This window comes from Hypanus sabinus, chromosome 8 (assembly GCF_030144855.1).
Source record: "Hypanus sabinus isolate sHypSab1 chromosome 8, sHypSab1.hap1, whole genome shotgun sequence".
Taxonomy (NCBI): Eukaryota; Metazoa; Chordata; class Chondrichthyes; order Myliobatiformes; family Dasyatidae; genus Hypanus; species Hypanus sabinus.
This window is the reverse complement of record NC_082713.1, coordinates 48,518,162-48,540,664: the sequence shown is the minus strand read 5'-3', so window position 1 is coordinate 48,540,664 and position 22,503 is coordinate 48,518,162. Positions and strand designations below refer to the sequence as shown.

Here is a 22,503-nt window from a genome sequence, read left to right as displayed (position 1 = left end):
GTTAACCTCAATCTCACACTATTAACCCAGAAATCTGTAGAAGATTAAAAAAACTGAAGCTCACATAAAGGAATATTTTTCTTTATTATCTCCTGATTGCTTCAGTCTGTCAGTTTCTTTGACCCAAGAAATGTTAAAGTTTGCTATGTCTGTCAGACATCATTTTCTTTCTGCTTTAATAAGCACAAAACTTACATTGGCAATTATTTTTGCTTTTCTTGGAAACAGATTAGATGATATTTGTTTCACTAACTATATATGAATTATTTTAGCAATCTTAGCCACTTTACCTGAAAACAATGTATTATGAATGCAAAAATAGCATTGAAAACAATGGCTTTTCTTATTTGGTGCCTGTTTCAAATCCAGATAGAGGAAGTGGAACAATAGAACTGTTGTAAATCATGCCATTGTCCCTTGAGAACACCCACAGGTGCAAGTGCTTACCCGTCCACATTGTGTGCCATATATGAATTGTTATTATTCTGAATCTGCCAATTTGTAAGCACATTCTTGAGCTTGACCCAAAATATATCTCCAGAACAAATATTCCTTCGGTGGCCTTCACCCAGAAGCCAAGGCTGAAAGTTAGCCAGGCTAGTCTGCACTGGAGACTACTGCTGGGAAGTCTTTGGGGTGACTTCCATATTCATTTGCCCGAGAGTCCTCCGGATCTGCAGTTCCAGTAGATCTCATTTGAGAAGTAAAAGGAGTACTTTACCTTTTTCAGTCTTCCTTAATTTTACTTATCCTTCAGATCAACACACAGCTAACACAAGGATAGTTGTAGCTCCTTTAGGAACCCCTGAAGGTAAAGCCCTCTAACATTGTTAGAAGTGAAGTGAACATCCGTCCAGAGCCCATTCCCTAATGCCAAGTGCCAGTGCTTCTGACAGGGAGTACTGGATTAACAGAAGGGGGAACATGAATCTCGTGTTATACATCTCTTTTTAGACTCATTTGCTACAAAAATGTGAATAAATCCTGATTGTTGAAGAATAATTGCTTGAGCAGTGTCAAAAGACTGCTATCCATGGAACTTGTCCTAAGCTAAAAAAAATAATGCATTTGAAAAAGGAGAGAATTCATACAAAAGAACAGTTATATGTCATACTCACTAGGAACAGACTTCTGTAATTATCAATCATTACTTGGACCACCCCGATGACGGCTGAACTTTCCTCAACTTCAACTGCCTGCATGCTATAGTCTTTTTCAGAAACATTCTCTCTGTGCAGAAGGTTTGGGCCAAAGATGGTGGCCAGATTGGGGGATGTCATTTTGTTTCCAGTCACCTAAACAAAGATAGAAACAATAGCAATCACTAATCTTTAGCCACAGTTTACTGAAAGGTTGTGCCTCATGAACATCTGGATGAACTACTATGGGCAGTGAAGCCCACAATTTACTGACAAACACTTCCGATAAGTGAAATACATGTCTGACTGCAGATGTGTAAAAGGCTGGCTCTACAGCATATATTAGCAAAGCCTTTTCTGTGATGTCTTTTCACACATTGGTATTCACAAAGAAAACAGGACTTTGTAATTAGAGAACTCAGGAAAGGGGAAGGTGAAATTCCAGTGCAAATCTCCATAAATAACAAAATAGAGATGCTTAATTCCTTAGCGGGGTTAAAGGTAGATAAGTGCCTAGAATTGGGTAAAAGTAACCCCAGGCCGCTATGAGAGGGAAAAGAAAAGATTGCCGCAGCTCTGCTAAGATCTTTTAATCTTTACTGGCCACATGATGTATCAGATGACTGGCAAGTGGCAAATGCAGTCCCTGTTTTCAGAAGGGCGATAGGAAAATATCTGGAAATTACATACCTGTGAGCCTCACATCATTGGTAAGGAGATTATCGGAAAGTGTTCTAAGGGATAGGATTAATTATTACTTGGAAAGAAGTGGACTTATCAGAGATAATCAGAATTACTTCTTCAGCGCAGTCCGCTCTGACAAAACTGAATGAACTTTTTGAAGGAGTAACAAAGGGTATTGATAAGGTCAGGAGAGTAGGTGTGGTTTTCATGGACTTTAAATCCTTTGACATGGTCCCACATGGGAAAGTAGTTTAAAAGAGATTCAGGGCAAGAGGACAAATTGGCTACAGAATTATTTTGGAAATAGGAGGCAGAGGGGGCTGGTAGAGAGCTGTCTTTTGATACTTTCCCTGTTACTAGTGGCCTTCTAGAGGGATCAGTGCTGGGACTCTTGCCTCATAATTTACATAATGGGTTTGGATGAGGATATACAGTAAGAGGCATGATCAGTAAGTTCACAGATGACACAAAGATTGGTGGAGTAGTTGACAGAGCAAAGGGTGGTCTTCAGCTACATGATGATCAGATTCAATCTTGCAACAACAAAAGATAAATGGCCTAAATGTTGGCTCCACTCAACATATGAATCTTTAAGACAATTTCCAGATTTTCTCTTGACTGTCAACTGGGAAATAAATTCCATCTTTTGATCATGATTTATTTGGATAACTTCATGATATCAATTCCAAATTTATATGTTACCAATTATGGTGATAGTGACACAGTGATAATGCAATGTCTCACTATCTCAACAGCCCTGCTAACTATATCCCTTGCTTCTCATCAGCATTGTTTCCTTCAAGCTGTGTACCTGATTTTTGTTAAATCACGTCTTTTTGCTCCTTAAATAAAGTACTCTCGTCTAGCCTTTCAGCTGAAATAAGAGTTCTGCTTTTGTTTCAGCTGTAATAAGAGTTAACCATCAGTCACTTCATCTGCCTAGGCAAGATCTATTGAGTTATCCAGAATTTCAAGCTAATCTTGGAGAGCAAAATTAATCCATAAATTCTTTTCTCACTGGGAACTCCTTAAACCCCTCTCTTCCATACATTCTTCTGTAGTCTGTGTAAGTTCAAATAATTCATGCACTGTTCTGTTACCTAGACTCAGATAATGTACTCTACTGTCTATTTCTGATTTCAAACTTCCAGGGGCAAACACTGATTCAAACATCCAATGTCCATTTCCCTTAATGAAGTTCAGTATTGATTTTGAAACCAAAGTGCTGGAAGTGAACTTATTTGACTCTGTATGACATTGTCAAACAAGAATTGCAGGAGAATAGGATGAGAACACCAGAACAGATAATGGAGTGGTTGTGGAGAAGGATGTTATTAAGCCTACATACAAGGTCAGGAAGCAAAAGGTTGAGTATGGTGAAACTAATATCCTGAGCTGCATATATTTCAATGCAAGGAGTATTGTAGGAAAGGTGAATGAGCTTAGGGATTGGATCAGCATGGGGAATTATGACATTGTAGCCATTAGCGAGACTTGGTTGCAGGAGGGGCAGGACTGGCACCTCAGCGTTCAAGGGTTCTGCTGTTTTAGACATGATAGAGCAGGGGTAGGGGTATTAAAGATGGAAGGGCAACATTACTAGTCAGGAAAAATGTCACAGCGATGCTCAGTCAAGACAGACTGGAGAGCTTGTCCAATGAGGTTCTATGGGTAGAATGGGGAATAAGAAAGGAATGATCATGTTAATGGGATTATATTATTGACCTCCCAACAGTCCGTGAGATTTACTGGAGCAAATTTGTTGGGAGATTTCAGACTGTTACAAGAAACAGTCCTATTACAGCTATATAGGACCCTGGTCGGACCCCACTTGTAGTACTATGCACAGTTCTGGTCACCTCACTACAGGAAGGATGTGGAAACTATAGAAAGGGTGTGCAGAGGAGATTTACAAGAATGTTGCCCGGATTGGGGAGCATATTTTATGAGAACAAGGGATTAAACTTGGCCTTTTCTCCTTGGAACGGCGGAGGATGAAAGGTGACCTGATAGAGGTGTATAAGATGATGAGAGGCATTCATCATGTGGATAGTCAGAGGATTTTCCCCCGGGCTGAAATGCCTAACAGAAGAGGGTATAGTTTTAACGTGCTTGGAAGTAGGTACAGAGGAAATGTCAGGGGTTAAGTTTTTTATGCAGAGATTGGTGAGTGCGTGGAATGGTTTGCCAGTGACGGTGGTGGAGGCGGATACGATAAGGTCTTTTAAGAGACTCCTGGATAGGTACATAGAGCTTAGAAAAATAGAGGGCTATGGGTAACCCTAGGTAATATCTAAATAAGTACATGTTCAACACAACATTGTGGGCCGAAGGGTCTGTATAGTGCTGTAGGTTTTCTATGTTTCTATGAAATAGAAAGTTGTGATAGTGAGTTTAACTTTCCACATATTGAGTGGGACTCCTTTACTGTAAAAGGGCTGGATGAGAAAGTGTCAAATATGTTCAGGGAACATAGCGGTCCCAACTAGAAAGAGTGTGATTATAAATCTCCTATTAGGGAACAAGGTAGGGCAGGTGACAGAAGTTTGTGTAGGGGGACACTTTGCATTCAGTGATCATAATGCCATTAGTTTCAAAGTAAGTCTAGAGAAGGGTAGGTCTGGTCCAGTGATTGAGATTCTAAATTGGACAAAGGCCAACTCTGATCATTTTTAAAAGATCTGGCAAGTGTGGATTTGGAGAGATTGTTTTTTGGCAAGGGTATACTTGGTTAATGGGAGGCCTTTGACAGTGAAATTTTGAGGGTACAGTGTTTGTATGTTTATATTAAATAAAAGACAAGGAAAACAGTTTTATGGAACATTCATTTTTGAAAGCTTTTGAGATCTTGGTTAAGAAAAAGAAGGAGGTGCATAGCAGGTGTAGGCAGGCAGGAACAAGTGAGATACTTGAGGACTAATAATAAATGCAAGTGAACACTTCAGAAAACTGGGAGGGCTAAACGAAGACATGAGGTTGTTCTAGCAAACAAGGTGAAGAAGAATCGTAAAGGCTGTAAGATTAAGATCAAAAGGAGAGCGAGGGTCAAAATTGGTCCTCTGGAAGATCAGAGTAGTAATCTAAGTGTGGAGTTGAAGGAGATGGGGAGTTCTTAAATGGATTATTTAAATTTCTATTTGCTCAGGAGACTGACACAGAGTTTATAGATGTGAAGAAATGCAGCTGCAAGGTCATGGACCCTATACAGATTACAGAGGAGGAGGTGCTTTCTGTCTTGAGGCAAATTAAAATGGATATATACCCAGGGCCTTCATGTTCCTTTGGACTATGTGGGAAGCTAGTGCAGAATTTGCAGAGGCCCTAGCAGAAATAATAAAAACATCCTTAGCCATGGGTGAGGTGCCAGCGTACTGGAGAATAGCTAATGCTGTTCTATTGTTTAAGAAAGGATTTAGGAATAAGCCAGGAAATTTTGGTCCAATGACCCTGACATCAGCGGTGGGAAAGGTATTGGAAGGTATTCTAAGGAATTAAGTATATAAGTATTTGGACAGATAGGACTGATTAGGGATAGTCAGCATGGCTTTCTGTATGGTAAATCAGGTCTTACCAATCTTATAGAGTTTTTGAAGGAAATTAGCAGGAAAACCGATGAAGGCAATGCAGTGTATGTTGTCTACATGAACTTTAGCATGGCCTTTGACAAGGTCCTACATGGGAGGGTGGTCCGGAAGGTTGAGTCATCTGGCATTCAAGATGAGGTAATAAAGTGGATTAAACATGGTTTAGTGGAAGAAGCCAGATAGTGGTTGTAATAGTTGCCTTTCTGACTGCAAGCCTGTGACTAGTAATGTGTAGCAGGGATCAGTACTAGATCCATTGTTGTTTGCCATCTATATCAACAATCGGGATGATAATGTGGTAAAGTGGTTTAGAAATATGCAGATGACAGGATTGGAGGTGTAGTCAATAGTGTTGAAGACTATCAAAGCTTGCAGCATGATCTATACCAGCTGGGGAAAATGTCAGATGAAATTTAATGCAGACAATTGTTGCACTTTGTGAGGACCATCCAGGGTGTCTTACACAGTGAGAGGTAGGGAACTGAGGAGTACAGTAGAACAAAGGGATCTGGGAATACAGATCCATAATTCCCTGAAGATGGTGTCACTGGTAGATAGGGGTGTAAAGAACATTTTTAGTTCATTGGCCTTCATAAATCAATGTACTGAGTGCAAGAGTTAGGATGCTATATTGAAATTGCATGACGTTGGTGAGGACTAATTTGGAGTATAGTGTGCAATTTTCATCACCTACCTAAAGGAAAGATGTAAGTAAGATTGAAAGAGTGCAGGGAAATTTACAAGGATGGTTTGGCTCAGACTAGAGGCTGAAGCACCTGTTTCTGTGCTGTAGTGTTCTATGATTCTGTGACTCTATTTGTGTCCTGAAACATTTAATTAAAATCAGTGTTCTGCTGATTCTCCAACAATTCCAGGAATGAGGTGTGGAAATTCAGGGAGAGAGATCTGAGAATGTGGAAGTGATGCAGGTTGCTGGAACTTGGGCAGCCTTGAATCCCATGGGCATACAGGCAGAATCAGAATTAATGTGCACCCTCTTGATAATTGCATAATAAATGAGGTTTTGATGATGCAGGATTTCTTCAGTTCATTCTGGAGGGGTTCTTAAAATATTATGTGGAAAGTCCAGCTACATACTGGACATAGTTTTGGTGGGGATCATTTTGGAAACAGTAACCCCAACTCATTATGAGTAAGCACAAAATCAGATCTTTTGGGATCATACTAAATTGGTGGCGGGCAAATTACAAGAGGATAGACAGGAGCTAAGAGCGTAGAGAGGGAGCAGTTGTTCCTGGACAAGCTCATGTCTAATACATGGGAGTTGTTTAAAGGCCACTGATCAAACTTCAGAATTGCGTCGTTCTGGTAAAGAGCAGGAAAGTAATGTAAGGGAACATTGGATGACCTAAGGTCTCATGAAATGTCCATGGCAAGCAGGATCAAGAAGAATCCTGAGACATCCTACACTTAAATTTAGAATAGGATAGGTCATCTCAAGGATGAAGGAGGGGATATGTGCTTGGAATCAGAGTTGGTGGTTGAGATATTAAATTAATATTTTTTGTAGGTATTTACCAAGGGGGAGGTTTTGAAGCATGGTAAAGGTAGACTAATGCATGCTAATGTGCTGGGACATTTTGAGGTTATGGAGGAGGCCATGCTATGTCTTCTGAAAAGCATTAAAGTGGATAAATTGTCAGGACCCTATGGTATATAAAGCAAAATATTGAATGAAGCTAATGTGGAGATTGTGGGGACTTCAACAAAGATTATTTTGTTCTCACTAGCAATAGACGAGGTCCCAGAGGATTGGAGAGTAGTAAATGTTGTTCCTTTGTTAAAAAAAGGTAAAAGGGATAAAGCAGATAATTGTAGGTCAGTGAATGTCATGTCAGAAAGATATTGGAGAGGGTAGTAGGGTTGATTTATGCACATTTCAAAAGGCACAGCTGCTTAGTGCACTTTGTGGGGGGCAGATTATTGATTGAGTTTTTTGAGTAAGTGTTAAATGAGCTTGATGAGGGAAAGGCAGTGGAAGTTATCTTCAAGGACCTTAACAAGGTATTTGATAAGGTCCCTCCTTGTAGCTTGATTCAGAAGATAAAAATGTATAGAATACAGGGTAAACTGGATTCAGAACTGGTTTGTCCATTGAACATAGAGATTGGGGTGGAAGGCTGTTATTCTGGCTGGACATCTATGGGCAGTGATATTTTACAAGGATTGATGCTAGGACCTCTATGGTTTGTGATGTATATCAATGATTTGAATAAAAAAATTAGATGGGTAATTAGTTTAGCAAATTTGCAGATGACAAAGATTGCTGGAATTATAAAGGACTATCAAAGATATAGTAGATTATAGGTCAGTTACAGATATGGGCAGAGAAGTAGCAGATGGAGTTTAATCCAGGCAAATTTAAGGTACGGTACTTTGGGAGGTTAAGTGAAAGGAAAAAGTATACAGTTAATGGTAGGCCCTAAATGGCATTGAAGTTCAGAGAGATCTTGGGATCCAAGTTCATTAAAAGTGGCTATACAAGTGGATACAGTGGTAAAAAAGACATATGACATGCTTGTCTTTATTAGTAGGAGTACTGAGAGCAAGAGTTAAGAAATTATGCTACACCTGTATAAAACATAAGTCAGACCATACTTGGGTTTCTGGTTGCCAGTTATCAGGAGGAATTAGAGACTGTGGAAAGAGTGCAGAAGACGGTCATTGGGATTCTTCCTGGATTAGGGGGTATAGGCTGAAGGGGAAGGCAGGAAATAAACTGGGTTGTTCTCCATAGATCATTGGAGGCTGAAGATAGACAGAGGCTTTTATAGAATAGATGCTCAGAATATTTTCCCAACAATAGAAAGGTCAAATATCAGAGGATACACTTTGAAGGTTAGAGAAGGGAAGTGTAGAAGTGATATGAAGGCAAGTTTTTTTAAGTAGAGAGAGATAGGTCCCTGGAATGGGTTACCAAGGGCAGTTTGTTGGAGTTTAAGAGACTTTTAACTAGGTAGATGAATTTGGAGGTAATGGAAGAATATGGATGAAACACAGTATGAGAACATTTAGCATAAATTGGCATTAAGATCAGCACAACATTATATGCAAAAGAGTTTGTCCAGTGCAGTACTATTCTATGTTCAAGATAGGAACACTGCTTTACTAGCAATGTTACCCAAGCAATATCAAGACCCTCATGCATTGTGAATTATCTTCACTGGGTTACTAAGTTAGTAAGCAGTTAATCTGTTTTCAGTGGTAACATTAGTGAAAGGAATGTTGGCCTGGACACTGTCAGTTGGCTGCTGGACTTTAATTTTCCTCACCAATAGTGTTGGAATTAATGCCATCATTACCTCATGTCCATCTTCATCGACTGAGTCATGGGCATGGCTGGCAACCCTTGACAGCAACTCAAGCAATCGGAGCAGAGTGTCACAATTACATGGTGGCAACAGGTAGATCAGCAGCTGGAGGATGGAGAGCTGATTCATGTGGTTCATTGCTGTAGTAGACAAAACAAGAAGAAATCATGGTTTTCTTGGGTAGGAGAACCTGTTGTTGACACGCTATTAATCAAACAAGTAATAGCAAACCTGGTTGTGCTTTAAATTCCTCAGTAAACAAGACTCATTGTCATTAGCTTATTGCCCCATCTGCTGCTTGGAATTAATGAAATTTCCCCCTGCTTCTTAATTGTTTTGCTTTTTGCAAGTGATGGGCCAAATGGTGAATGCACATTTATCACTTTTTGTCAGACTCGTAGGTCAAATAAAATGTAGACTTACTTGTAGACTGCAATATTCTGTATTACTATTCCATCAATCATTCCAGCAAGGGATTAGCATTGACTGGATTGGCTACAAGATATGATTAATTATTTAGTTACAATTCCAGGAAAAATATCCACTGAAGATTTTTAAGTCTTAAAAAGAAAAATATGGGAAATTGAAAAAAAATCAGAAAATTGTGAAATCATTCAAAAATTCAGCAGTACCCAAAGAGTGAGTTAATTTTGGGCTGGATTTTCAGTTACCTTGGATGATACTGTTCCTCTCAGAATGGTCCAGACTTTCTCTGCAAGCTTGATTTCCAGCTGATCAGTGAGGACCATTTCAGTAACACAAGAGATTCAACAGATGCTGGAAATCCAGAATAGTGCACACAAAGTGCTGGAAGAACTCAGCAGATCAAGAAGCATCCATGGAGGAATAAAGAGCTGGTGTTTTGTGCCAAGATCCTTCATCAGTCCCAAAAAGTCGGCCTTTAATTCCTTTCCACAGATACTGCCTGACTAGTTGAGGATCAGCAGAGATCTGACTGATTGTTATTAATGCACGATTTTAAAGATCTTTTTTTGTTTGCTTCCATTTCAGGCTCTCTTCAGGTAACAAATGGGCTCCATTTCATAAATGACCATAAGTTGAATCTATCCGTGTGTTATTTTGAGTGCACATAATAAAGAACTTCAGTTCCCAGTGAGCAATGCAGGTGGGGTGATGTTGGATGAACGGCTCACACCCCTGTTCTAGGAGGTCTGGAGTGTCCAGAGTAAAATATGGTTGAGCTGAAGCCATTCTGTAAATCTGTAAATAAAGTAGTTCTAACATTTTTACCCACGCAAGTTTGCCTTTGTTAAAGAACAAACATAACATGGTGTCAGAAGTTGGCGTGAGGTCCAAATATGAAGCTTAACTGAATACGACGAGCAACTAAGAGATGCTAGATTCCAACAGAGAGAACCCTGCTGGCACAAGAGTACGCTGTCTTGAAGTTCACCAAGAGTTGCAGGTGAGAGCCTAAAAATCTCCTCAATGGATAAACTATGTCCTTCTGTAGCTATGCAGTTTACCAGCAATCTGGCGGGTAATTGGAAATGATTCAAACACTGATTCAATATATATTTAGTGGTAAGCAGAGCCGGTGGGATGGAGGAAAAATCTTTCAACACATAATTGGCGAAGATGCTTTGGACATCTACAATGGCTTTCTAACTGAAGAGACAGCCTTGAGATTGGACACTCTGATGACAAAATTTGAGGAGCATTTCGTCCCAAGTAAAAACATCATGTTTGAGAGATATAAGTTCTTCTCCTGTGACAAGAAACAAAGTGTGAGCTTCACACAGACCGAGCAAGTCCTGTGAGTTTGGAGATTTACTAGATTCTCACTAGTCAGAGCCAAAATAGTTTGTGGAATCCCAGATACTGTTCTCAGAGAAAGGTTGCTCCATGAAAAGATTTAACACTGGAAAAGACTGTGGATTTGTATAGGGCAATGCCTACATGAGCACAAACTAAGGAACTGCACATAGCAGAAACAACAGTTCATGCTGCGAAAACAGAGGAACAGAGTACAAGGTATTTCCCGAAGCAACAGCATAGCAAAGATATAGGCTCAAACAGCAAACCTGGAGGCAGGCACATGCCAAAGATGGGTCCTGCTTATGGAAGGTCCTGCAATAATTGTGGGAAGAAGAATCATTTTGCCAAATGCTGCAAAGCTACCAAAAGATAGGTGCAGACGGTTGCTGAGAAAATGGAGTAAGTCTTTGTAGATTCTCTACAGAGTGCGGGTGCTGGTAAGACAGAACGGATTGTTTCAATGACACTGAATGTGACAGTAATTACATTCAAGGTTGATACTGGAGCCCAGGTGAATCTGTTAAATGTGGATGATTACAAGACTCTCAAAGTAAAGAACTAGATTTACCCAGTGAAATTAAAAGTGACTGGTTATGTTGGAGAGATCATTCCAGTAAAAGGGGGATGTAGAGTTACCTTCAAGCACAAGGGACAGCACCTAAAGGCACAGCTGATTGTGAATAGCAAGTACAGTCAATAATAGGTATGACTGCATGAGAAAGGCTCAACCTGGTGGAAGGGTTTTTGTAGTGGCTTCTCAGATGAAAGGTGGCAGTCATTGAAGAATACGTAGATGTCTTTGAGGGGTATCTGATATAACTCGAGAAACTTGTAACAGCATCCATGAGAGATCTTGAGAGGTCATGCATAGAAGCACAAGAACTCCACCTTTGATAGACATCCATACCACCTACTCCAGCATGGCAGTCAAGATGCCAGTGCTAAACAGAGTGTCCAGATTAAAATGTGCTCGAGCTGAAGCCATTCTGTAAATCTGTAGATAAGATAATTCTACATTTTTACCTATGCAAGTTTGTCTTTGTTAAAGAAGAAACTTAACAATCCGTATATCAGACACTATGTAAAAATCACTCGAAATGGTATCCGTATCTTCACTGTATTGTAACAAATGACATCTAAAGCACACGTCAGGAAACATGGTTACTAAAATTAGAGAGAAGGGAAACTAGTTCTGCTGTTTATGGGGTTGACAATTTGTAAGTACATTGGCTATTTGAATTTAATAATTCTGGGAATGTGTTAATATGTGGAGAATATCAAATGTCAGTGTTCATAACCCTAGGTTGGTCTGGTATTTTTATTATGAAATGATTTCTAAAGTTAAAAACATGATTCATTCTATTCTTAATGCCAAAAAATATATAGTTCCTCCAAATCCAGTGCAAAGGCTTGTCTAATTGGATTTTCAATATGCCAAACCCACATACATTTGTTGATTGGGGTTTCAGAATGCAAATCATTGACCTTTCTTCAGAAGGTGTTAAACCTCAAAATTTAATTTAAATGTAACAATGAACCTGATCTTGGCCATGCTGTAAATTGTACAGTGTTAATGGGCAAAGCTGAGGAAGCAAACATGTCAGACTCGTGTTTAAATGTTAGGAATTCATACCCTTAACAAACAGTTTCACACAATGAAAAAGGAGGTGGATGGATGGGAGAGTAGAAACAGAGAAAACAGCTGTTTTTGAGCAGATTTAGGCCATTCAACCCATTGAGTCTGTTCTACCATTTCATCATGGTTGATCCATTTCTCTCTCCTGCCTTCTCCCTGTAACTTTCCACACCCTGACTAATCAAGAACCTATCAACCTCCCTCTTAAATATACCCAATGGCCTGTCCTACACAGCTGTCTGTGGCAATGAATTCCACAGATTCTCCACCTTCTGGCTGATCAAATTCCTCCTCATCTCTATTCTAAATGGATATCCCTCTATTCTGTGGCTGTGCCCTCTGGTTCTAGACTCCCCTACCATACAAAGCATCCTTTCCCCATCCACTCTATCCAGGCCTTTCGACATTCAATAGGTTTCAATGAGATAGTCCCCCTCATTATTCTAAATTCCAGTGAGTACGCACCCAGAGCGATCAATTGCTACTTATACCATAAGCCTTTATTCCCGGAATCATCCTTGTGAATCTATTCTGAACCCTTTCCCAATGTCAGCACATCCTTTCCTAATTAAGAGGCCCTAAACTGCTTGCAATACTCCAAGTGAGGCCTCATCAATGCCTTATAAAGCTTTAGCATTACACCCTTGCTTTTATATTCTAGTCCTCTCAAAATGAATGTTAACATTGCATTTCCCTTCCTCACCATGAATCTTTAGGGAATCCTACACGAGGACTCGCAAATCCCTTTGCATTGGGTTTTTGAACTTTCCCCCCTGATTAGAAAATAGCTTATGCTTTTATTACTTCTACCAAAATGCATGGCCATACAATTCCCAAAACTGTGTTCCACTTGCCATTTCTTTACCCATTGTCCTAATCTCTCCAAGTTCGTCTACAGCTTCCTGCTTTCTCAACGCTACCTTCCCCTCCATCCATCTTCGAATTGTCTGCAAACCTGGCCACAAAGACATCAATTCTGTCATCCAAAACATTGACATGCAATGTAAAAAGAAGTCCCAACACCGACTCCTGCAGAGCACCACTAGTGACCAGCAGCTAATCAGTAAAGGCTTCCCTTATTCACATTGTTTGCCTCCTGCCAATCAGCCAATGCTCTATTCATGCTAGCATCTTTCCTGTGGTACTATAGGCAGCTACATGGTGCGGCACCTTATCAAAGGCCTTTTGAAAATCCCGAATGCACAACATCCACTGATCCTCATTTGTCTGTCGTGCTTGTTATTTCCTCAAAAAATTCCAGCAGATTTGTCAGGAATCTGCTTAAGGAAACCATTCTGACTTTGCTTTATTACAGCATGTGCCTCCAAGTACCCCAAAACCTCATCTTTAACAATCAACTCCAGCATCTTCCCAACCACTGAGGTAAGGCTAACTGGCTGCTAATTTCCTTTCTTCTGCACCTCGCCTTTCTTGAAGAGTGGAGTGACATTTGCAATTTTTCAGTACTCAGGAACATTTTACAGAATTTCATGATTCTTGAAAGATCATTACTAATGCCTCCCCAATTTCTTCAGCCACCTCTTTCAGAACCCTAGGGTGTACTCCATCTGGTTCAGGTGACTTACTTACTTTCAGTCCTTTCAGTTTCCCAAGCATCTTCTCCCTAGTGTTAGCAACTGCACTCACTTCTGCCCCCATGACACTCGTGAACTTCTTGAATACTGCTAGCATCTTCCATAGTGAAGACTGATGCAAGATACTTATTCAATTTGGCTGTAACTTCCTTATCCCCCATTACTATAAGACCATGACACAGGATCAGAATTAGGCCATCTGGTCCATCAAGTCTGCTCTGCCATTCAATCATGGCACTCCCTCTCCAGCAGCAATTTCAGCAGTCCAATATCCACTCTTGCCTCTGTTTTACTCTTTATATACCTGAAAAATGCTTTTGGTGGAGACAAAAGATGTTCCAGAGGTTGGTACCACATAAGCAAGCAGGGTGAAGTAGAAGGAGGAAAGTTTTTCTAGTTTGCATTTGATTTCTCCCTGCTGTGTTGTTATGTGTGCACCTAGAGATTAAGGTGGGAGGCACTGAAAAATCCTGTAATGAATTACCTAAATCCTCTCACACCTATGCAGTTTACCTGTGATTTAACAGACAACTGTAAATGCTTCAAACAATTCAATATATATTTAACAGAGAACAGAGCCAGCTGGAGGGGTGAATAAAAAATTGAAGGTGTCTATCTTTTGTTATGAATGTACCACAGCTCTGAGGGGCCGAAGGGTGCGGGGTAGCCTTCCTTTATGAGAATTACAAGATCACTATTGATTTGGGTCAGGAGACCCAGGAAATGAGAGGGAGACGTGTGGAATGTCTCGTTCCCCAGTGATATAAAGCTATGGGACACGGCCATTGTCTCTTGAAGATGAACTTGTGTATTACAATACTGTGCTACTTGGAAGCCCTCAGGCAAAGTGGGCTGGTTGAGGGAGGGATTGCATCATCCCCAACCTGATTGACATCTGAGACCCTGTGAGTCAGGATAAAAGAGGGTCTGGGGGAACAGCCCCTCAGGTGCACCAGAAGAAACGCTAGCGATCCCGTAATAGCAGAAGCCGATGAGAGGAGGCCACGTGCATTCGGTTCCATTTTGCCCCGGGACCGGTGGCTTTTACCACGGAAGAACGGCTTTTAGCTAACCACGGGGAAACCAACTCCCAAAGACGACGCGAAGGATTAACATCATAAAAGGATTGGGCAAGTTTCAAACCCGTCTTTCTCTCAAACCAAAACGCTGCAGTGTGAACAAACTAACAGTGACTTTTATATTTCCATCGGACAATACATTAACCCCTAGACAACGATAGAGCTATTTCTTATTGATTATTATTATACCCGCACATTTAGATTTAGTATTGATGACATATGTTATCTGTATGGTTGCATTGATATTATTTTGTGTATTTTTATCAGTAAATACTGTTAAAAATAGTACCATCAGACTTCAACGGACCTCTCTATTTTTGCTGGTAAGTGACTCAGTTACGGGGTTCGTAACACTTTCTACATGCGACTGGGGAAGATGCTTTGGACATCTATAACAGTTTCAAATTGATGAGACAACCTTGATATTAGATTCCCTGATGACAAAATTTGAGAAGCATTTTGTCCCAAATAAAAACATTACATCTGAAAGATATAGTTCTTTTCCAGTGACCAGAAGCAAGGTATTATGTAGTTGAGTTTCACGGACTGAGTCCTCTGAGTTTGGAGATTTGAGAAACTCACTAGTTAGAGAGAAGATAGCTTGCAGAACTTCAGAAAGTGGGCTCAGAGAAAGATGGCTCTGTGAAAAAGATTTAATGCTGGAAAGAGCTATGGGTATGTGAAGGGCAGCAGAGATCACACGATCACATGCTAAGGAGCTACAATAGGCAGACACAAATGTGTATGCTGGAATGAATGACAGTTAAAACATTAGAACCCCAAAGCCACCCCTACTCACCCTCTCATACACAAGCACCAGATTGTAGAAAGAGAATACTGCTAATATTAGGTCTGAGTGCATGTGAAAAGCTTAACCTAGTGGAACGAGTTTTCGTAGTGCCTGCACAGACCAAAAATATCCATCAACACTCATGGAAGAATTTGCAAATGTCTTTGGGAGGCTTGTATGTATACCTAATATAACTTGAGAGACACGTAACAGCATCCATGAGAGCTCCAGAGGGGTTATGCAACAGAAACACAAGAGTACCACTTTCCTTAGACTTCCAAACCAGCTACGCCAACATGACAGTCAGGACGTCAGTGCTAAACATAATGATCATGATGAAGACATCACCAGTGTTGATTCCACATCATGCAGCTGTGGTTCAAAATTTGTCTCTCATCAACTTCCAGTTGAAGACAGGAAATCAAAAATATATCCAAGATCCTCTACAAAGTTGAAAAGGAACACTAAAAAGAAGATGGGAATATCACACAGACCCCAAGGGCAGAACAGTAGCAATCTATGCTATGCAGCCAACAAAAGGAGCTCTGTGAATTGAGATACACTCAGCTGGATTTGTGCAAAGACTCACTGATGACGTGGATGTAGTACAGGTCTCCATTATGAAGCACATGGAGTGACACACAGCAAGAACAGGACAGAGACAGACTGATAGGATCTTGGCAGGACAATGTGAAAGAAATAAACTAATATTAGCACAGCAAGTGACAACAATACATCTGGGGAAACAAATGGCAGACGAATTAGATCATTAAACCAACACAGAGATGAATTGAAAGAGGCAGAGTGAATAAGGGACTGTATTTGCTCATTATAATTAAGTTAATGTAAAAACAGTATCTTTGTTGGAAAGCGTTATTGTTTCTTGCAGGTTTATGAGAACATACTGTTGTATTAGATTTTTCTTTGAAGGGGGAAGATGTGTTGTCATGTGTGTACATTATAAAGAACTTCAGTTCCCAGTATGCAATGTGAGTTGCTCATTCCGAAACCAAGGTGATAATGGTGAACTTGTCACGCACACTCAGGTCGAGCTGAAGCCAAGCCTGGAGTGCCCTGTAATGAATATGTGCGAGCATTTTCACCCATGCTGTTTGTCTTTATTAAGAACAAAAATAACACCTGATAGTGGAGGAAGCCAAGGACAGACAACGTCGTGTGGGAATGGGAAGCGAGGTTGAAATAGCTTGTGACTGTGAGTTCAGAATGGCAACTTTGGACAGAATACATGTGCTCCAAAATCCCGTTGCAGAGTTTGCATCTTGTCTTGCTGATGTAAAGGAAGCCACATCAGAGGGACTGAATGCAGTAGATGAGGTCGAAGGAGAGCATTTGAATCTTTTCTTGACCTGAACGGGCTGTTTAATTACCTGGATGGCTGTAAGAGTGGCAGTATAGGTACAACAGCAGAGAAAGGTGTCTGGGGATGCAGAGGACGGGATGGAAAGGGTTGAATGCCATAGGAAGCCATAGGGGGAATGGTCCATGCAGAGAGCAGAAGAGCAGTGGAGAGAGGAAGACATTACTAATGGTGGGTCTCATTGCAGCAGGCAGGGATGTATTGGATAGGTGTCACGCAGGTGAGAAACTGCTGGAGGATTCGGCAGTCTAATGAACAGGGAGGCGATTGGGGGAGAGAGAGGACTCTGACTTGGTTTTGATGGTGCTTTTGATCGTGACCTTGAGAGAGAGAGTATGGCGCCAGCTGAGACACGAGCTGGGAAGTCACCATTGTAACGGCTCAGAGCAGTAGAACTAACGGACGGTTGGAATTTCGAATGGATTATAAAAAGTTGAGGCGTTGGTCTGATAACGGCAAAGGAGACACAACATGGGAGAAGTGCGGAAGCTACCCGAGAAACCAATGGTGGAGTTTAAGACCACCACGAGGATGGAAGCCACGGACCAATTAATTTTGACCCGTGATTACCAGTGGGTAAGAGCTTGCCTGTGGGGGTCTGGTGGTGGTGAACCCGTGCCGTGGGTTAGTAGACTGTTCCCTAGAAGGGGCTCTGTCCATCTGTGTCTGTGTGGTGTTCACACGAAGTGACTCTAAAGACTTCGGAAGCAAGAACGACTAAATCTGCCAATGTAAACATCAACTCAATTAACTCTCTTTCTCTCCATCAATTCAACTCGAAGCAACACAAAGTGAACTGAACTGCCTAAACTTACCTGACACCATAAGACTGAGATCTACTTCCGGGACTATTATTTTTGTATCCACACACACATTTGCGGAGATATATATATAGAAATAAAATAGTTTATAACTGGTATCGTATTATCACGTTTAATGATATCAATTCATAGTAGTAATAAATATAGTCTTAATTTATAGTAACCCAGACACCAGGTGTGTTCCATTTCACTGATCCTTTTTAACTTGTTGCGGGATTCGTCACATAGGTGAAATGTGAACACTAAGGAAACTCCATCTCTGTTCTATCTGGGGTGTGGGGTGAGGGTGTGAGTAGGAATCCAGACCTAGGAAATGGTCATAATAACCAGAAACTTAACTGGTCCAATCACATTTCTTTGCAGCAAGTGGCTTACGTTTTATTTACTCCTCCAATGCCTTTCACCCGTGCTGGAATTCTTTGTGCGTGTTTGTAAGTTCAAGAAGCTTGGCACTGCTTTGGCCAAAGCAAAGTATTAACTGATAACTTCTTCAGCAACTTGAAATGTTTGCCTCCTCTAGCACTAGTGCACAGTGGCTGCAGAGTGCACCTTCTGGATGAAACACTGTGTCTTTTTCAACAGAACTTTCCAATTTAGAAAGACAATGGCAGTGTGGTCATGGGATTCCTATCATCTCTAAGTCACACGCTATGCTGACCTGTCAAACATCATTGTTTCTTCACCATAACTGAATTAAAATACTGCAATGCCTTCTTAATAAAATGCTGGATTCCTCCACAGAAATGCTTTGCTTCAAGAAACTGATTGACACAGCTTCTCAACAGCAATAAAACTAGAAAATAATTGAATGCTTTGCATGCAACACCCCATTTCATGAGAATGTAATTGAAATCAGATGGTAATAAGTCTATACTTACACATTGTTTTGATGAAAGCAGTGTAGAGTTCTCTGGGAAGAAGTGGGTCTGGCATGTCTCTCAGGAACTCTTTGAGTAATGCTGCTATATCATGGACACTGTGTTCTTCATCCAAAACTACTTCCAGACTTTGATCAAATTCATCTCGCAGCTGAAATACATCAACGTGTAGCTGCATCATATTGATACAATTTCTTTGACAAATCTTTTGTCTCAAAAAAAGCTGATTGCTGATAGTCAGTTCTATTACCGCAAATTTTAAACTGCAACACTGCATCATACTTGAATTCCATTGTGTTTCATTTAAATGAACTCTAGATTCTTTCATTAAAATCTACTCTCCATTATGGGTGGCAATGTCAAGCATTTCAAAACGAAGCTCAAGTGAAAACTATTCTGGCAAATTAACGCTAGCTGCTTACAGAAAAGATGTTGAAACTGAAATTACAGTCAAAACACATCCTACTTTCAACCAATGTTCCATACAGGACTAACAGGAAAGGTTAACCAACTGAAGCCCTGGCTAAGTTGCTCTCTCACTATTCTGCCAATGGAACAGCTGAATTAACGACCACAGCAAGGACCAGGATCAGAACTTGCTTGTATCTTCACACCAACACATCTTCTTTCTTTCACCAAGGGTCAGTTTCTTGCATCTTTGACCGTAGGACTCCATTGTTCTACATCATCACTACTATTTTTTACATAGCAGAAGTAAATCTATGGCAGATTATTATGATTTTCCACACATTTCAACCATTCGTTTAAACAATCCTGGGTGCAAAAATGTTGACTTACTCTGATTCACTTTATTTCATGATATTTAGACTCTGCTACTGTGGTGAAGCACCACCCATGTATTATGACCAGACACATATTCAGGTGGAGAAGATGCTGCAACAGTGGCACAGATTTATTCCGATAACATTAAGAATGCACTCATATGCATTTAATAGTACAATATGCATATTTTTAACCTGCCACTTTAAAAGGGGCAACGTTTAAAACTTTACTTCCTTATACTGCTCATGATGAGGATTCATTCATTCTTCCTGGAGCCCAGTCTGCCTAGGGTTTTAGTTCATACAGGCAATGCAAATTATAGGAGTTATAATGTTGCCTGGATAATTTGGAACTATTTGCACCCAGATTTGACAGTTAAACATTGCCTGAACTATACACTATAAACTGAGCATTGAAAAACCTTATCTTGTCCAGTCACTTAGAAACAAGCCACAAGGAAGATTTCTGAGCTTCAAAGTCTCAGTTCTGAGAGAACAATTTTGAAATTTGAGCTCTTCATTCCTGAAACTGTTATCTGTCTGGCGCAATAGGGCACAATTACACAAGACTGTAGTTAGCATAGAAAACGTTCATCTGGAATATTATTTCAAAATAAAATTGCAAAAGAATTTACCAGATTATAGGCTCAAACTCATTAAAGACAAGTTCAGGAAATTACACTGCACGTGATGTTAATCAATGCAAGGAGTGAGTTTTGGTTGGCACTGAAAATTTTGGAATTACTTAATGTCCATTTAAAGGGATTGGATTGTCAAATTTCCCAGGTGGATGAGCTAGGACTACTTCAACCACTTTGTGATCTTCTGAACGGCTGTCTTTCCATGTGGTAAAAAGGGTCAATGTGTTGAGCCTTCGTAGCATGTAGGCTCTGGGCTCTTTAGCACTCTATTATTTGGTGGGAATTCTTCTCTTAGGCTGGCTTCTTTCAATAGAGAAAATGATTGCTGTGTTACCCGAGTAAATAAAGTGCTTGCTCTTTGCTCAATTATTAAATATCCTCATCATTCATGATTCTTTTGTGACAGCAGCATATGAGCAGAATCACTAATTTTCTCTATTACATGTAAAGCATACATGGGTAACAGGAGATCATACAGATTCACCTAAAATAAAATAATTTGCTCTAAACACAAAGCCACCTTATGTTATCTGGCATCCATTTCAGTCCAATAGGCTTTTATAGCTGTTTTTTAACTTTACCTGTCGAACTCTTTTTTTGGAACTTCCAACTCGAAAAATACCAACTGTCTGAAGACCTGAAAAATAACCAAGTATCTTTCAAAAAGAGTATCACTCACATCAAGTTACGGGAATCTAATATTTATTATGACTATTAGAGAATATAACCTGTTTCCTCCTCTTCATTGCTGTAAGATGGCTATTGGCTTTCAAAGACACTAGCTGAGTTCAGGAAAATAGAAGTTTTAATTCAACCATGTTTGAGCAATTATTTTGAATGTGTTTGTGAATATTTGTACATTGAAACATGCTGCAATTGAAATCCAATATGCCACTTTGAATCAAAATCATATAATCATAGGAAAATGCAACACGGAGGCAGGATCTCTGACTTACTGAATCCACAATACACATCAGAAATCCATTCAGACTAATCTTAAATGAATCCCATCTCTTTATTCTCCTTACACTTTCTACCACTTGCCTATACATAAGCAAAAATTTGCAGCGGCCAATTAATTAACTAACCCTGAAGCAGAAGAATCTTCTCTCACTCCATAAGGGCTGGGTAGAGGCTTTGACTTTTTAACTCAAACCATATGTTTGCTCCAGCTACTCTGTGTTTCCAGTTTGTAGTTTCCTCAGACGCCCACTGTGTCGATGGTAAAGGTGCAGAAAGTCTGCCAAGTAAACTTAGTCCAAAAATCATAATGAAATACTAAGAATCTGAATAACAGTACAAATGGGACTAGATTAACAATTAATAGCAAAGGAGAGAGAAGGGGTAACAGTATCAATTAAAGACAATAACACTTTGTGGGAAGATGAAATGGTATTAACAGAATTACTCTGAGCTAAGATGCTTTATAACAAAGAATCAGTTGCATTCATGAAATATCCCAAATGCTGGGGAGGCAACCAAGGATGGTAGTCATTGTTACAGTAAATTGATGAGGTAAAATTTCAAGTGTTGGTCAATTTGATTATCCAATATAGTTTAGAATAAGGAGATAGAAGGGCATTAAGAAGGAGCTTCTCTGAATCAATATTGCTTTTGATTCAGTTTAATCTAAACCAAGACCAATTCTTGACAAAGTTCTGGGTAATAAAGAGAAAATAACAAAAAGGTAGTAGAATGTTTAAAAAATACTTGCAAATTTTTAGACAATATATAAATAGGTTCTCTATAGAAACAGAATAGAGAAATGATAAAATAGGTCATGGCATTTTACTAGTGTAAAAAAAAAACACAAATCCAAGTGAGATAAATGGTACCTTGGCCAGATTAAATTGAAGGAATTTTTGTTAAATAAAACCATTAGTTAACAATGAAAATATGTAAAGGGGAAATGGAAAGACTATAAATCAATCATTCCATTGAGGAAAGATAGGAGAGACTCAGTGGCTGAGTCCCAAAGGAGAACAGGAAGACTAAAATAGAATTTGGTTCAGAGAATTGATAAAAGATTATGAAAAGCACTATCAAGTATTGAAAGGAAACTTAATAAAAAGATCTGCAAGCTGAAGAATAAGGATAAAAGTAATTCAACATCAAACACCAAATATTATTTTTATGGGTGTCTTGGTCGGTTCATATATTCCCTATGTGCCTTAGAAATTGGGCTGTTTCAATGATGATAGGAGCTTGATTAAGAGTTCAGAGCCATTTTGTTCAGGAATGTGCATTACTGTTGGATCTAAACATGGACTAGTATACCCCATGGACAGCCACAGTGGACAACGTCACTGTTTTCCCATTTTATAGCTCTTTGCCTGCTCTTTTAGGAAATCTGTATTCCTTTATAGCTTCTTTATGTCCTTTTCA

The 22,503-nt window shown here is 39.8% G+C and overlaps 2 protein-coding genes across 10 annotated transcripts in view; one reads left to right on the top strand and one right to left on the bottom strand.

Moving 5' to 3' along the window:
- The window catches only part of LOC132398116 (rho GTPase-activating protein 6-like), a 165,086-nt gene that overhangs the window by 40,781 nt on the left and 101,802 nt on the right, over window positions 1–22,503 (bottom strand). For all 3 annotated transcript variants that reach the window (XM_059977113.1, XM_059977116.1, XM_059977114.1), the window contains exons 6-9: window positions 20,700–20,755; window positions 18,696–18,846; window positions 8,731–8,879; window positions 1,119–1,295 (exon numbers count right to left, since the gene is read on the bottom strand). In XM_059977113.1, coding sequence (XP_059833096.1) covers window positions 1,119–1,295; window positions 8,731–8,879; window positions 18,696–18,846; window positions 20,700–20,755 — 533 coding nt within the window. The remainder of the gene's footprint in view (window positions 1–1,118; window positions 1,296–8,730; window positions 8,880–18,695; window positions 18,847–20,699; window positions 20,756–22,503) is intronic.
- Window positions 1–22,503, top strand: part of LOC132398117 (uncharacterized) — a 163,503-nt gene that overhangs the window by 89,341 nt on the left and 51,659 nt on the right. For 3 of the 7 annotated variants that reach the window (XR_009513554.1, XR_009513553.1, XR_009513550.1), the window contains one exon: window positions 9,751–10,339. The exons of the other annotated variants lie outside the window; for them this stretch is intronic. The gene's annotated coding sequence lies outside the window, so the exon portion shown is untranslated. Of the gene's footprint in view, window positions 1–9,750; window positions 10,340–22,503 lie in introns of those variants that run through there. 7 annotated transcript variants of the gene reach the window in all.